At 35.2% G+C, this 17,575-nt stretch overlaps 1 protein-coding gene and 1 non-coding gene across 3 annotated transcripts; both read right to left on the reverse strand.

Annotated features, from left to right (window-relative positions):
• Positions 1 to 67: 67 nt before the first annotated feature.
• On the reverse strand, positions 68 to 6,181 carry LOC141697055 (auxin response factor 4-like). 2 transcript variants are annotated; one of them, XM_074501243.1, is made up of 13 exons: positions 5,607 to 6,181; positions 5,456 to 5,512; positions 5,007 to 5,192; positions 4,823 to 4,907; positions 4,658 to 4,748; positions 3,680 to 3,844; positions 2,801 to 2,920; positions 2,651 to 2,726; positions 2,298 to 2,381; positions 2,040 to 2,202; positions 1,203 to 1,927; positions 938 to 1,128; positions 68 to 495 (listed from the first exon to the last, which is right to left on the reverse strand). In XM_074501243.1, the coding sequence occupies exons 1-13, from the start codon at positions 5,859 to 5,861 to the stop codon at positions 336 to 338; spliced, it is 2,358 nt and encodes a 785-aa protein (XP_074357344.1). In that variant the 5' UTR covers positions 5,862 to 6,181; the 3' UTR covers positions 68 to 335. The 2 variants fall into 2 exon arrangements, with proteins under 2 accessions (XP_074357344.1, XP_074357345.1); XM_074501244.1 differs by lacking the exon at positions 2,298 to 2,381 and having other exon boundaries at positions 69 to 495; positions 5,607 to 6,180.
• Positions 6,182 to 16,510: 10,329 nt separating this feature from the next.
• Positions 16,511 to 16,617, reverse strand: LOC141699111 (small nucleolar RNA R71). The gene has a single exon (XR_012565597.1). It is a non-coding gene; the product is annotated as a small nucleolar RNA R71 (small nucleolar RNA).
• Between the last annotated feature and the right edge of the window lie 958 nt (positions 16,618 to 17,575).

The raw sequence follows: 17,575 nt of genomic DNA on the forward strand, positions 1-17,575 counted from the left end.
ACAATTCATCCATCTCCTCAATATTAAACTAAGAGTTTCATAGATTGACTAAGAGTTTCTTGTTAAAGATAATAGAGTTCTACAAATTCATCTAATGTTCATTTGTATACATTTATTTAATATTATTTAACCAGAAAAGATCTACATATTTATATCAGGATCAGATAACCATATATCAAAGCAGTATTTTCTGCTTTGAATGGTAAAGGTTACATACAGATTAGAAACTGTAATATAGACTATCAGATCTTAATTTCGAAACAGTAGCACACTAGAAGTAATACAACACACTATGAGCAAGCTGGTCTTGAGGTTCAAACACTAATGGCCAACAACTAACCTGCATGTCCAACAGATGGAGATTTTGAAGCATCCATTACTACTGGTGCTTCTTCCAGACAGCTTTGAGTGTCGTCACTCGTCATTCCTATCATCATTTTCTGCACTTCTTCTTGTGTGTGTATATGTATCTTAGACACCATTCTACAGAATTCGCTGTAATAGACATGGAAATATGTGTAAGATAAGTGGGAGATGAATGCCTACTAATGTTATTGCATAGTCAGTTCCCCTGTTCAGCAATATTTTCCCAATAGTCATTGTTTCCTATTCGAGAATGCTATTTCTTGTTAGATGTACCAATAACACAATACATCACCTACAAAAAGCCCAGTCGTTAAAACTTTGGAAATTTCGCAAACATGCATTATGTCTTTAACATGCCCAGTTCCTACTTCCAAGGGGGATATATCGTAGTTATGGTTTTTCTAAAGATTATTCGAAGTCAAAGGTATTCCATAAATAAAGTTTCGACTTATATTGAGCATGCTACTACTAATTAAAAAGACAGAGAACATGATAATGTATTGAAGAGAAGAAAGATATTCAAAGTCACATGAAAAAAGAAGGCAAAAATTGTATGTCATGAGTCACTTACTTCCAAGGATCATCGCCAACAACCATCATATCATTCTCATCATCAGTAAACAAAATGCGCCATCCTTTGGTCGGATTTCTTAGGAGGCCTTCCATACGGAAGAGCCTCTCTAGCTCAAGTAGTAGTTCATCATAATTATGCAGCTTCGAGAGATCAATAGCCCTACCCACCAGATTTCCTTGTTTGTGGACCTTAAGCCAATACATCCAACATTAGTCACAAATTGTCAAATAATATCTACTGTTAACCTTTTATGCAAGCTCACCTTTATACAGCTCCTTTTACATGCACATTGAGATATTGACGTTGATGTATTGCCGGTCAAAGGAAACCCAAAAAGTTTGCAGTTAGTCACCGAACCTTCATCTTTCTCATTGCTGGAGTTCACCTCAAAATTGTCAGAGGAAGGTATAATATCTACCATCCCTGGCTTGTGCGAAAGATTTTTCTTTGTTTCTTCATTGCTTGTAACTCTACAGTGAACAGAAGACTGATTGTGCGGCACACCTTCATTTGAAAAGTTGGTGTACAGCATGCCCGGTTGACCAGCTTTGTAGAGGTCATCATATGGATTATACATGTTTCTGATACCTGCTGAAGCTAGCGGATAAAAGTTGGCTGTGGGCCTATGATATACGTTCAGCAGATTGCAGCTGGTATCACCATTTCCCAAAGCGCTAAGTTCGACATCAGTTTTCCCAGTCAGGGATTTCAATGAGCAAATTTCTTGACCTTGCAAGACCCTTGGAAACCTATTGGATTCCAAAAAGCCTGTATAAGTAGTGAAGGGCTTAGTCCTTGTGAATTCAGTAAAATTGTTTTTTCCCATCACTTCTGATGCCCGATTCACTATTGATGGCATCTCAACATTGCGTGAACAGTTTCTCGTATCATATCCTTTAAGAGCCGATACTAAACCTACATTTTCTTGACCTTGCAAGACCTTGGAGGATCGTACAGACTCCTCAAAGTCCAGGAACCCAACTCTTGCTGCCACAATAAGTTTGAACACATTCAGGAGATTCGCTTCTTTTTTCCAAATCTAATGTGGAGGGACAAGAATGCTAGAATTATAAGTTCACTGAAATTGTTAAAATAGTACCATTGGTAGGGTTCTCATTTAGAGTTGCCTGAAGACTTGTCCGCAGTTTCTTCAGCCTCGGAGAGGACTGAATGCTCAGACTAGATGGAGAAACAGAAAGATCAATTTCCCAAGGTGAAACACGACCTTGATGATTATTGATATAATTTTCATCCCACCTAACCTGTTAAATGGTCATAGGCAGGGGCCTTATTTATACATTCACAATGACATTGAAGATTGGAAATAACAATTCAATAAACAAATCTAAACACTTGCATATTTAATTACTGATGTGCTAGTAGCAGTACCAGGTCCAGAAAACCTCACCCTGTGGATGAGAAGGAGATCTAGGTAACTTCGCTGCAGAATATGTTATAGCAGTGTGAACTTTTTAATTGTAAGAAAAAAATTGTTTTTTAGCTAATTTTCAGCAACAATAAGTTAAATCAGAATGTTAACCATGTAAGCTCGAAATTCAACAGAGCTTAGTTGGAAATTAAGGATATATTAAGAATAAATCTGTCAATGTTAATTATTGCTGAGATGTTTAATGTAAACCCTAATAACTACATTTAAGAAAAACGTAGTCCAAAATATGGAGGAAGAGATTAGAAGAATGCAAAATATACCATTAAACATCTCCATTTGGAGTCGGGCCATTTGTAGGGATCCAGATCGCCTACACCAGTAACCAAACCACTGAACCTGAAAGAAGATTATTATTTAAGTTGAATTGTATGCACTACCCATGATCGTAATAATATCTTTGTTAAAAATACCTTCTTTCTGGGGCATCATCAACATCACATTTCATCTTGAATCGTGTACCTACGAGAATCTGACTTTTGATGCTTTTCATATATTTTGGCTGGGCCACAACAAATTCTGCATGAGTAGCCCTGCAAATTTATTGATTTTCGTCAGCTCATAGGAGCAGACATGTGCATAGATCTCTAAGAGAAGAAGTAACAACTAAATGTAAAGCATAGAACTAGTAACAGAAGTTCTCTCTTTTCTCCTGCTTGATGTTTATGTGCATATATATATATAATGAGCAGCTATATATCTTACACATTCCATTGTACATTGCATTGTGGTATTCAACATAGTAGTAAAAGCATTCAAATCATTATTCTGCATCATACTCAGCAGTAACTCAATCTGTGGCTCAAAATGAATGGACAACACAGCATGCAGAACAAATTTTAACATACACTATTAAGTTTCTAAATTTTCTTAAGAAGATATATTTTATTTAATGAAACTAATCAGAGCCCATAGAATGCACTGAATAACAAAAATGAAAGCAAAAACGATCAAGGTAAGAACTGTTTTTTTCTTTTTTTTTCTTTGTTCTTTTTTTTTTCAAAGCAAGATACTGCTTTTAAAATAATACTACTACAATAATAACATAAAGTTTCAGGTCAAGGTAGCTCCGTGGTTGGAGCTACCCTTGCCGAGGAGAGGTTGAGAATCTTATTCTCATTATAGCTTCGCCCAGCATGGTCTTGTGTCATGGTTAGGTTAAATAGTAAATTAAATAGAAGCTCTATCGCAGTCTATTTAATAGTGCATGATTAGGTCACTAGGGACTAATGAACTTATTCCATACTAGAATTACTAACAATCCTACAACAAATGTTTTAAATAAACATTACCTTGGGCTGTAGAAAACATGGAACACACTCTTGGCAGATACAGCATTAGCAATTGCAGAAAGAATATTTTGGTTAGAGCTCTGGTTCTCAGTAACTCGGTCAGGAAGCCCATTTTTAGGTCGGGCAGCTCTTCTGATCCCCAGTCTCAGCTCTCCGCTTTCACCTCTATAAGTGGTTTACATTATTAGCTTGACATGCATTAAAAAATGTCAATGCTGGAAAATATTGTTTTAGCTTTCTCTGTTAGCTACGGTGCTATAATGTGTCTATTGGGAGATATTCTTTTAGCTTTCCAGGAGCAAACTATTTCCAAGATTACAATAAGAGCTAAAATACTGTCTGAATTTTGCAAAGTTTTCCTATATTTCCTTAGCGATGCAGAAATTATATTACAAGTGCTCATTGTTGGAAACAACCATCCATCCTCTTTCTCCTCAACTTTACATATTCAAAATTTTCATAACTTATATAGTTAAATTCCATTTATGATAAGCTAACTTGTTTTTAAATTATGCAGACCTACTGAAAACTGTCACCACACACAACCTTCTCTTTTAATGTTACTGATCTGCTGCATTTCTCTTATTGCTTCAATTGAATCTATCATGTTGGAAATATAAGGCTCCTTAATGAAAATTTATGTGTTTATGTAGCAATGAGTTATATCTACTCCATACTTGGGCACTGATTTAGATAAGGTGTGTTTGTACACCAAAAAAACTGGACTTGAAACATTTTAATTAACATGCTTCCAACCTGATATCAACATTAAATCATTATACAATTACAGATTACTCCTGCTTCTCTTCATTACCCCATCACAAGCTTAGGATTTTTATAATTATATATTTTGCGTCCTACCTTACTAGTTCTATAATCATGTGATTAAAACTTGTGTCAAACAGGGAAACCTCTAAAATGTCACCAGATCCAGCTAGTACAGTCAAAACTAAATAGCATCTCGGATAAAATTTATACCTTAAAAAGAGGACGGCATCTCCTGAAACAAGATTCTTTTGGCTTACAAAAATACTCCACCCGGTGGTAAGCAAATGCCGCCTTGGTTGTCCTATAATGACGATTTACCTCAATAAAAAATTTAAATAAAATAAAATGCAGTTTATAATTCAATCAATCACCTACCTCTATATATATGCCGAAACTTCCATTCAACCCCATGCAAATCCTTGGCAACAAGCTCCTGAGAGGGTCTTTGCTCTCTGTAATCCTGCAAAGGAAATGATCATCAACGGTTACAGAAGTTTTAGTAAAAATCCATCACATGTATGAAAATTTGGCTGCAAAATTTGTACAAAAAATAAAGTACCAAAGGTGCAAAACAGTCTTCTGCAGCTCTGCGGGGTACAGAAAATCCACCATGTGTGCTGGTATCTGATGCGGTCAAGGTTTTGCAAAACATGTGAGGGGTCGATTTTGTGGGTGTAAGACCAGCATCCTCCTCATCCATCCATGGATCTTCATTCTGTTTACCCTCTAAATTCATGCCTAACAACTACAAAGTACCCAAACACGAAACCTTTTAACAGATTCATTGGTAAATTTTAGTTTGCAAAACTAAAGAAAATTCCAAGGAGCAATATAATTTAATAGAAAGTATCATGAATATTCTAAAACCAAACAAAAACCCCTTCACTCCCAATCAGAAAATTAAAGTGATCACTTCAAAAATAAGGGCAATAAACAGGTTTATAAAGATAGCACTATTATTTCTTGAAATTCACTAGAGAAAGACTAACAGTCAAATAAAACTCATACCTCTGGTACAGGGAGTAGACTCAGCTGTGTATAGACCTCATCATTCTCTTTATTAGCCTATACAAAGAACACAAAAAATAAGACAAACATAACTACAAAAAATTAAACAAAATTATCGAAACTTCGAAAATGCACAAGAAATGTAGCATACCAGTAGTTGAACATCCATAACTCTGCAAAAGATCTGAGGAGTGAGATCAAAATTGGGCATTTGAGTAAGTGGAAACTGAGTAGCTTCCAAGTGACCTTGTGGAAAGTAAACAACTACATTTCCTTTCTTGGGTAGAGTGATTTGAGGACCAGCACAAGCATGCCAAAGCTCCTTATATGTTGAACAAAAATCATCTTTGTTACAATCTGCACCTCTTTCTACCTCACACACTACTTGGTTCAGATCAATTTCCATCAAAATATCACTGTGTGTTTTTTCACACACTAACTATGAATGACACAACCACTATACCAAACAAAATTAAAAAAAAAAATCTAAGAGCAGGCAATTAAGTGGTTCTTGAAAAGAGTACTTAAAAAAAACAAAAGGTAACTTAATAGTAGAAAACTGAAAATGACAAGAACTACACACACACAAGTGTGTATTAGTATAATATTGAGAAATACAAGAACTGGAGACAAGATGTGTGTAGAAGAAAAGTCATGGTTTATAGAAGAAAAAATGGTGTAAATAAAGAAAGAGTACTAAATAATAAACAAGAAATTCAAAGTTTGATACCCCATTTTAAGTGTTGAGAAAAGGGAGCAGAAGATGCAACAGACATAGACAGATGATACAAGTGTGGCTTAGGAAGCAGAGTTAAACAAATGGGAAGACAAGCCAATGGGTTGTGTTTTAAACATGATTGGCTCTCAACCTCAAGTGGGGTCTGGGGACTCTTGTCTAAAGTGAGCGAGAAAGTAGTAAAACTAATTTTAAATATTAATATCCGATGCGATTTGAAAATTGAAATACGATACAAATATTAAGATTTAAATTTAAAATTGGAAAATGACTTAAGGGATCTATGTTAAATTTTAAAATAATATAAAAGCTGATTTCTATTATATTTTAAAAAACAAAAAATAATTTTATTTTTTAATTACGAATACGAATATGACCCGAAACTATAAAATTAGTGTTTATGTGCGGGGGACAAATTTACAAAGACAGTACAGCACCCACAAATCAACTCACAGGCTCACACCAACCTTTCTGTGGTTTCTTAAGCTTTGCTTTGCCTTCAACTTTTTTCATTGTCTCCCCTTTAATTGATACTCATGGAAGTAAGCCCCTGCTCCTCCAATTAAAAAACAAAGTGGAAAATTATTTGATTGTATTTTCCCCTTGTTGCCATGAAATCCTAACTGTACTTTCACTTTAATCATACAAAAATGTTAAACAAACTCAATGGAAGACACACAAAAACATGCCAAACTACTTCCTTCCTTTGAAAATGTAAAGCTTCGTTTGATTTTTCTATTGATAGTCACTAATGTTGTGATCAAAAAATTAGAATAAGAGGGGTAAGATATTCATCCGCTACATTAAAATTGTTCATCTAATTTTATGGAAATTTAAATATATTTCTTCTTTTTCGATAAAATTTATATTTATTTCAATAACACAATAACTATAAAATTTTCGATCAATATATTTTCATTTCAATTTCGTTATATGCTAGAAGCTCACGATCCAGATTACATACAGTCTTTTACACCCGTATTACAATATTTCAAAAAAAACGAGATTCGAAAATAATCAACCAATTTTTAGGATTTCTATCACAAAATTAAAAAGAAATAATACTTTCACAAGAACACGACCACTTAATACATGTATTTGCATTTAAAATTATATTAATATCTACCATTTTTCTCGAAATTATAAGCTATTCGCCTTATTAACTACTCATTTTATTCTATTTATTTCTCCACAGTTATGTTTTGGGACATTTTTCTCAATTCTTTACATTTCAATAATAATATGGAAGTAATATCTAGGACTTCTATCATAAAATTATAAACGAAATCATATTTTCACAAGAATACAAGCTTATACATGTGCTTGCGTTTAAAATTAGATTGATATCTATGACTTACCTAGAAATAAACTGTGGTCCTAATTTGGTTTAGTTTAAAAATAACACTCCATGATACGAACAACGGTAGATAACTGTTTTCATATACGAAACGGAGTAATAACAAAATCTTAAAAAATGGAATCGTACAAAAATGTGCATGCATGTGAGGCATCTTTTTCTGCAGATAACATAAAAGTGGTAAGCGAATGGTTGTCAGCATATATAGTGGGGGCTTTGTCAGTAATTACAACTCTCACTTTCTTTTCTTTCTTTCTTTTCTTCTTACATCTACAGTTAATTATTTATAAAAAGACAACCAAATCTCACAAACACCCCCCACTCACCAAAAACAGTGATAATTACGCCACTTCAATGGTGTTCCCCCTTGAAAATGACCAATGCTGCCTTGTATTTATATTATGTAGGTCTCACAATGTACAGGGTTTTCGTTGCAATTATATAGGTCATGTTCCTCTCATCATTTTTCCTGCAAGATTTCGGCAAATAAATTGAACGTTAAAATTTCTAAAAGAACTCCGAAATGATTAGTACAGAAGTCTCAAGAGATCGACAAATCCTTTTCACATGTAGAGATCTCACAGATATCGACAAGTTATTTTTATATATAGAAATCTCAAAAATATCGACAAGTTATTTCTGCATGTAAAGATCTTAGAGATATCGACAAGTCAAATTCCTCATGTAGAGTACTGAAGACCTCGACAAGTCAAAAACCCATGTAGAGAACTGTAGATGTCGACAAGTCAATTTTCATGTAGAGAATTGGAAAACTCGACAAATCAAATATACCTATAGAGAACTCAAGATATCGATAAATCATTATACTTATTGATATGTCACTTCTCTATAGAATAAAAGGAGATCTCAACATACTACCTCAAATTCAGAATACAGACAAGTTTAACATTTGGAAAGTCTACAAAAACAACTTGAAGAATACAAGATCAATGGTCAAGATGCACTGGACAAAGAATGGTCACAGACCTGCAAGATTCTGCACAAATTTGTTAACACCACAAAAGGAAATAAACAAGGTTATTTTAGAAACTAGTTTAGTACATTTTAGTGTAAGTTTTGTAAACCTGTGTTGCTAGTCTATAAAACATGCACGGGTCCTTAATTTAGAAGTAACAAATAGATCGAGAAAATCTTTTATTCTCTCAATATAAAAGCTGAGTTCTTATTTTTCAAGAACACGGATTTGTAACAAGACAAACTTAATTAATACAATTAAGTGAGTTTTTGATATTGTGTTTTATGTGTTTTACTGTCAAGCATTTTATCTGTACATTAATAAACTGCTTTATTCACCAAAAATCCAAACTGTTTTAAAAGTCAAATAAAATCCAAGAAACACATTCATCCCCCGTGTTACATTTCTTTGCATTCAATATCTAACAAGTGGTATCATAGCAAAATCTAAAAGAAAACATATAAAGATCTTGGAAGAACGAGTACTCGGAAATTAAGCAGTATCAAGATATCTGTCTTTGACAAGATCAGCTACACACTTTGGAAAAAGAAAATGTTGTTATTCATAAAGATGGCCAACCCCATGTACATTCAGATTCTCAAAAATGGACCTTTCATTCATGTGGAAAGGGTTCCTGAAGCTACAGATGAAAACATGGTCATACCAGCACATTATACACCTAAAGATCCCTCAACCTACACAGAGCCTGAAGAAGAAAAGGTTGCACTGGATAGCAGTTTACAACTCATATTAATTGAGTCGCTTGATAATATAATGTACAACAACATTATCAACTGTGATTCTGCTAAACAGGTCTGGGAGAAAATTGAGATACTGTGTGAGGGAACATAAGAAGTTAGATCTAACCAAAAAAGGATCTTGGTGTCACAATATGAGGGTTTTATAGCTAAACCTAAGGAAAGTATAACTGATATTTTTGAGAGGTTCAATAAGCTGATAAATGACTTGCAGTTTCATGAAAAATACTATGAAGCTGAAGAGGTTAACTGAAATTCTTGCTTACTCTTCCTGACCAATTAGAATAAAAAAAATTTGCTATTAGAGAAGGAAGGGACTTAAGCAGAATGACACTGAAAGTCTTGTATGGAATCTTGAAGACTTATGAGCTGGAAATATTACAAAGAAAGTCATTGAGCTGGTCAAGGACATGTTGTTGATGGAACTAGTGCATTGGTTGCCAATGACAGTAAGTCATCTGATGATGAAGTAGAAGCTCAAACTCCAGTTGTTCAAACTGTTGAGCAGAAACATAAGGAGCCACAGAACCAAGTCATACTGGAAATAGAAGAGGATGAATTATACACCCTTGATGAACTGGATGTGTTGTGCAATACATGCATGTACAATAATAAGACTAAGTCAAATTGATAGCCCTAAGGTTTAGTTGGTTGATAATCAACTTTGTACTTTGTATTGTATTACTTGATTCTGTAAAAATGGTTTGAAGATAAGACTAAGGTATTTTTATGTAAACAGTTCAAGCCTAAGGAATAAACTCTAGAAGAAGTTCAAGATAGATCATGTCTCAGAGAAATAATGCAGAAGCTTGGAGTTCAATAAATCTGTTTTATGAAAAATGTTTTAAGTCAAGATATCGACAAGTCACAGACCAAGCAATATAGAGAAGTCACTCGAGAACTCCAGAATGACTTATCGAAAAGTCCAAAATGGCTTATAGAGAAGTCTCAGAGATATCGACAAGTCAAATGAAGATGTGAAGATTGGGGATATCGACAAATCATTTTTGCATGTAGAGAACTCAAAGATATCGACAAGTCAAATTGAAGAAGTGAAGATTGGAGATATTGACAAGTCAAATTATCATTAGAGATCTCAGAGATATCGAAAAGTCAAAATGTATATAGAGATCTCTGAGATATCGATAAGTCAATTCTACATGTAGAAATCTTAGACATATCGACAAGTCATTTAGCATTCAAAAATCAAGAGATCCCGACAAGTCAAATTCACCTATAGAGAACTCTGAGATCTCGATAAGTCATTATACTTATCGAGATGTCACTTCTCTATAGAACAAACTGGATATCTCGATATGCCTCTCAAATACAGAATGTAAATAAATGAAGATTCAATATCATCAGTCAACAAATAATTTATCACCTAGATTGAAAAGTCTACAAAGTATTTGGGGAGAATACAAAATCAAGGACCAGGATTAACTAGACAAAAGATGGTCACAGACCTGCAACATTCTGCACAGATTTGCTAAGCTAGAAATTGAAATAGAAAAAGGTTATATTAGAAAAGAGTTTATTACAGTATAGTGCAAGTTTTGTAAACCCGTGTTGCTAGTGTATAAAGCATGCACCGGCCTTTAGTTTAGAAGTAACAAACATATTTATAGTTCTTGTATTCTCTCAAGATAGAAGCTGAGTTCTTTACCTACAAAGAACCCAGGATTTGTAGCAAGGCCTAACTTAATTTTAATACAAAATTAAGTGAGTTTTGAAATATTGTGTTTGCTGTTTTATTTCTACTAACATAATATAACTGCATTTCTTATCTGTTTTGTTCACACAACCAAACAAAAAGAAAAAAGGCTTTAAAATATCCAAAACATATTCACCCCCCTCTGTGTTGCACTTAATATCTAACAGGATGGGATGGACCAGTCAATGGATTACCTTGCAAGAAAATTCTTTAACATAAGAGTTAAGAAGCCAAAGTTTTTCAAGAACAAAGGTCAGACATCCAACAACAACAACAATTGGAAAGGAAAAATACAGTTCAACTCAACTGGTAAAAAGTGGCTACTGAACAGGATCTGTTGACAGATCAAAAATAAGATGTTATAAATTGTGATGAGTTAGGTCATTTTGCTACTGAGTGTAGAAAGTCAAAGAATGTGAAGAAAGATAAAGCTTATTTGAAATTGGAAGTAAATTATGAAGCTCTTTTGAGAAATCAACAGTAAAATGCTTATATTGCAAAAGGCAAGAGTTGGGATGAGACAGATGAAGATGATGACAATGAAGAATTTGGGAATTATGCTCTCATGAATCTGGAGAAAGGAGAAACATCTGCATCTAAATCAGAGGTACCAACTCTAACCAAAATTGATTTAAATGCAAGCCAATATAAAGAAACTATTGAAAATATGAGTGTAGAGATGTTTCATATTCACACAAGAATGATTGCAGCTACTGAGGAAGTGAGTAGGCTGTCAAAAATTAATGAGAAGCTTGAGATAGAAAAACAGGAATTGGAACTGCAGCTTGTTGGTCTTGAGATAGTCAAGCAAGAAAATGAATATCTTAAGAACAAGCTTAAGTGTGCTAGTGAAGTGGAGGCAGTGTTAAGAGAAAAATTGGAGAAGAACGATTTGAAGCTCAAATCATATAAAAATGCATCTCAGTTGGTTGGACAGTATCATGAGAAAAACAAACTATGTGTTAACATAGCTATTGGTTTGGACTATGAGGCATTGAATTCTCACAAGAAATGTGAAGCTGGCAAAAGAAAAGAAACAGTGAACCATGATGTTCCTGTGATGCTAAAAAAAGTTAATTCACCTATGTTCAAAGCTTGTGATGTTGATTTTGGTGAAGTTGAGTTGGTCATTAAGCAAGAAATTACAGATGAAGATAATGAGAAGAACAACGCAGAAACCACTCCTACTGCTGAAAATAAAAAGAAGCCCATAGTAAATCAGACTACAAAGACGCCAACCAAGGAAGTCAAAACTGAGAATGATGGGGAAAAAAGAACAGAAATGGAAAAATAGGTGTAAACAAGAGTAACAACTATTCCTATATTGCAGATGCTCCAAGGAAACAATGGCAAAAATATGGCTCAACAAATCACCTAACTTACCTTTGTAGAAAGGCTGTTAGTGAGCCAAAAGTTGGAGCATAAAAATACAATGAGGTATTGGCTGAAGATCCCTATTTATTCTGTGACAAGTTTGATTGCATTCCTTGCAATATGAAGGTTATGACAAGCTATCATAAATTAAGAAAAGATCTCAAAGAAGTAAATCTTGGATCTACAGTTACAAAAAATAATTCTAATCAAACAATGATTGATGTTCTTTTTGAAAGCTCAAACTCTACTTCTGCAACTTCTGTGAAAAAATAAAGTACCCAACACTGCTTGGGTAGCTAAATACACTTAATTCTCATTGTTTGCAGGACAAGAAAAATAAATTTATATGGATCATTGACAGTGGATTTTCCAGGTATACGACAGGTGATAAAGCCCTGCTATCATAATTTGAGGAGATGGTTGGCCCATTAGTGACTTTTGGAGATAACAATAAATGATTCACAATAGGATATGGCAAGTTAATTTCTGGGAATGTTTTCATTGAAGATGTAGAACTAGTTGCTGGTCTTGAAGTAAATCTTCTAAGTGTCAGCCATTTTACAGATAAAAGTTTTAGGGTGATATTTGACGAGAAAGACTGCTCAATCACTAGCAAGAAAACTGGTGAAGTTGCTCTGAAAGGAGCAGGAAAAGGAAGCCTATTTGTTGCATACCTAAACTCAGCAAACAAGGATGGAATATATTACTTTTATACCAAGACATCCATTGAACAAAATAAGTTGTGGCACAAGAAACTCTCTCACCTGAATTACAAAGCAATTAATACCTTGGTAAAAAAGAAATTAGTGAGAGATATGTCAAATCTGAAATTTGCTCAAGATAAAGTTTGTGAGACTTGTCAGAAGGCAAAATGAAAAGGGCCAGTCACAAGAGCAAGACTGTTAATTTTAATAAGTGCACTATTGCAGCTTATTGACATGAACATATTTGGACCAATTAATGTCTTGTCTATTTCACGAAAAAATATGCACCGGTGATGGTGGATGACTACTCAAGATACACTTGGGTAAAATTTATGCATTCAAATGATGAAACTCCACACATTATTATTGAACACATAAAGAAAGTTGAGAAGTAGGCTGATGATCAAAATTGTGTTAAAAGATTGAGAAGTGATAATGGCATAAAATTCAGTAATGCAGCTTTAAGTGAATTCTGCAAAGACAAGGGCATTGTTCAAGAGTTTTCAGATGTAAGAACACCCCAACAAAATGGTGTGGTTGAAAGGAAAAATAGAACTCTAGTTGAAGCTGCAAGAACAATGCTGCAAGATGCCAATTTGCCAACAAGTTTTTGGGAAATACTGCATGCTACACTCAAAACAAATATCTAATCAACAAAAAACTTGGTAAATCACCTTACTCAATTTTATCAAAAAGAAAGCCCATTGTGAAGCATCTGCATGTGTTTTGAAGAAAATGCTTTGTGCTCAAAGACAACTCTGAATATGTTGGAAAATTTGACTCTAAAGGTTTTGAAGTTATTTTTTTTGGGATATTCATTAGAAAGAACTACCTACAGAGTTTATGTGCTTGAGCAAATGAAAATTATGGAATACACTGATGTGACCTTTGATGATGACAAGTGTCCGGACCTGGAATGCCTTGATAAAAATGAAGCTCAAGCCCTAAAATTTGAAAATCTGAACATTGATAATGATTCTGAAGATGAAGCTGAAATTAACACAGTCAACAGAATGAAGAAAGAAACAAATGAACCAGTGAACTGTAAAAATTAGAATTTATCTCAAACAAGAAGCTCACCTGAATTTGATGGCACAAACTCGGGGGGAGAAAGAGATGATAGTTCTGCAAGTCATGCCAACAATAAAGAAAATACAAATAATTCTAGACAACAAGATTACACCAGAAAAAAGTTATAGGATTCACATAAAAGATGCAATTATTGGTGATCCAAATGCTGGAGTGAGAAATAGAAGTGCAACTGCAAATGAATGCCTGCATGCTGATAAGTGGCATTTTATACCACTTAGAACATCTTAAAATGGCTTCAATTGGTGCCTTGAAATCAAGTATTTTATGTATTTGATGCGTTTTTCTAGTTTTTATGCATTTCAAGGTATTAGTTGCATTTCGGAGGAGTAATCATCATGAATAAGCCTTGGCATGTGTTCACCATTGCGAGAGGAAAGAAATGGGCAGATTACGGCGAAGAAACGGAGCAAACTCAGGAATTTTCCAGAAGGGTCCTGAGCGCCCGCTCAGGACCCTTCTGGAAAATTCCTGAGTTTGCTCCGTTTCAGCAATGCTGAGCGGCTGCGCAGAAAGCTGAGCGCCCGCTCAGCTATGCTGAGCGGCCGCGCAGAAACGGGAAAAAAGACAATTTATTTTATGACTTCTACTTCTGTTTGGCTTCCACTTCTATGTAATCTGAGTTTTATGGAACTATTGTATAAGTAGATTTGGAGACGTTTTCACGAGAGTTGATCGTGGTATTACGCAAGGAGCGAAGGAGATAAGGAAGAAGATCGTTTTAGCACACAGCAACGAATAGGAAGCATATTTTCTTGTGATTCTTATTTCGTTGTAATGTTGGATGCTAGTTTTCTTACTTTGAACCTATTTACTCTTGTGACATACTCTGATTTAATATAATTAGTTTAATTATTATTTTCTTGTGTTTGTTTATCATGATTTCATATGAACCCATGATGACGATAAGTGCTATTATGGGCTAATCGTGATCATGGGATTGCAACAGATTTACTATAGAATTCTTTAGTTAATTGTTTAATACTTTAGTGTGTGATGATTGTATGATATCTAGTATTGGTTGTGCGTATTCGTCTTATATGCGTCGCGAACATATAAGATAGGGTGTTAATCTCTTGTGAAGCGATGATGGATCTTGAGATTTAGAACTTGCCATGCTAGCATAGGTTCATGTATGTGATGTGCATGATTAGTGGGTAACTCTAACAGTTTTATTTGCCCTGTGTAATCAAAAGGAATAACTTGTGCTTAAATCGTTGTGTTGTCAATTTCTGTAGACATATAGGAACTCAACATAATTGATGACTATTCAACTTCTATCTTAATTGTGGATGTTTGGTAGAATGGTATTAGTATAATGAAAGTTGGCTTTTATCAGTTTTGTGTTATTCGATTAATATCATCACTGTCACATGCTAAAGGTAATAACAATAGCTATTGAAGGAAGTAGTAATGAAGTTGTGATCTCATGAGTGTTTTAATATTGTTAAATTGAAGTGTTAATTAAGTGATTAATTAAGTAGTTAATTGTAGTTAATGTTTAGTCAACAATTCTAAGTGTTAGTGTCTTAACATTGAGAAGTAATCATACATTGGTGCGTGAGTTATAATTAGACAATAAATTAGTCTGAGTCTCTGTGGGAATGAACTAGAAATTATTCTATATTATTTGTGAATGCGTATACTTGCGTGAATATTAGCGCGTGTTTTCGCCCTAACAAGTTTTTGGCGCCGCTGCCGGGGACTCGGCGTATTTGTTTAGTTTATGTACTTACCATCATTGGTCATTAGGACTCAGTGATTAGGACGTAGTAGTTACTTATTGTTTTCGGTTGTGTTTCAGGTACTTTAGCGAGCGTTTATGCAAACTCGTTCTCGTACTCGCAAGAGGACTTTAGATACAGCTGAGGAGACAGACGAAGTTCTTGATATTCCGGAGAAGTTAGATTTTGAAGATTCGGATTCAGGAACTGAGCGGAAAGAACCAGTAAACATGGGTGATCGTATTATTCAGGCTGATCCAGCTCTTATGGATTTTTCTCGGCCAAAAATTGATGACATTCAGTCAAGCATTCTTCATCCGGCTATTCAAGCTAACACCTTTGAAATCAAGCCGGGCACTATTCAGATGGTGCAGAATTTTGTTTCCTTTGAAGGAGCTGCGACTGAAGACCCCAACATGCATATAAGGAATTTTGTCGAGATCTGCGGCACTTTTAAGTATAATGGCGTGACTGATGAGACTATGAAGCTAAGGCTTTTCCCATTCTCACTGAGGGATAAAGCTAAGGACTGGTTACATTCTGAACCAGCTGGGTCCATCACTACGTGGCAAGATCTTGCGCAAAAGTTTCTGGTGAAGTTTTATCCGATGGCAAAGACTGCTGCTATGAGGAGTGCTCTTACTCAGTTTGCGCAGTAACCTACAGAATCTATGTGCGAAGCTTGGGAACGCTACAAGGAAATGTTGAGAAAGTGTCCACATCATGGAATGCCTGATTGGATGGTGATCACTGGTTTCTATAATGGTTTGGGGGCCCAATCTCGGTCCATGCTCGATGCAGCAGCTGGAGGCGCCTTATGGGCTAAAAGCTATACTGAGGCTTATAATCTTATCGAGACTATGGCTGCAAATGAGCATCAAAACCCAACTCAGAGGATGATGTCTGGTAAGGTAGCAGGTATTCTGGAAGTCGATGCAGCCACCGCTATTGCAGCACAGCTTCAAGCGCTGTCAATGAAGGTTGATTCTCTGGCTACATATGGAGTTAATCAAATAGCTATGGTTTGTGAGCTTTGTACAGGTTCTCATACTACGGATCAGTGTTCTCTTGTCAACGAATCTGTTCAGTATGTGAATAATTATCAGCGACAACAGCAGCCTGTGCCAGCTACCTATCATCCTAATAACAGAAATCATCCAAATTTCAGCTGGGGGAATAATCAGAATGCTATTCAGCCACCATATCAGCAAGGTGTGAGTAAGCAGTTTAACCCACCTGGATTCCAGCAACCACAGCAGTATGCTCAAAGGCAATCATATCCTCAACAGGGAAGTGCAGTTGCACCTACTAGTGCTGATTTTGAGGAACTTAAGTTGTTATGCAAGAGTCAGGCGGTTTCTATCAAGACCTTGGAAAATCAAATCGGTCAATTAGCCAATGCAGTGCTCAATCGTCAACCTGGCACTCTTCCCACTGACACGGAAGTACCAGGCAGGAAGGAAGCTAAAGAGCAAGTCAAGGCTATTACCTTAAGGTCTGGAAAAGTTGTTGATGCTGAAAAGGCAAAAGAAGGAGAAGCTGAAATTAGAGATGAAGAAGCTAAGCAAAAGGAGAAAGCGGCGGAACCAAGGAAGACTACTGTTGAACACACTCTGCCTGAGGGTAATACAGGGGAGAAACAGCTCTATCCTCCACCACCTTTTCCTAAGAGATTGCAGCAACAAAAG

This window comes from Apium graveolens, chromosome 11 (assembly GCF_009905375.1).
Source record: "Apium graveolens cultivar Ventura chromosome 11, ASM990537v1, whole genome shotgun sequence".
In the NCBI taxonomy this organism is placed as follows: domain Eukaryota; kingdom Viridiplantae; phylum Streptophyta; class Magnoliopsida; order Apiales; family Apiaceae; genus Apium; species Apium graveolens.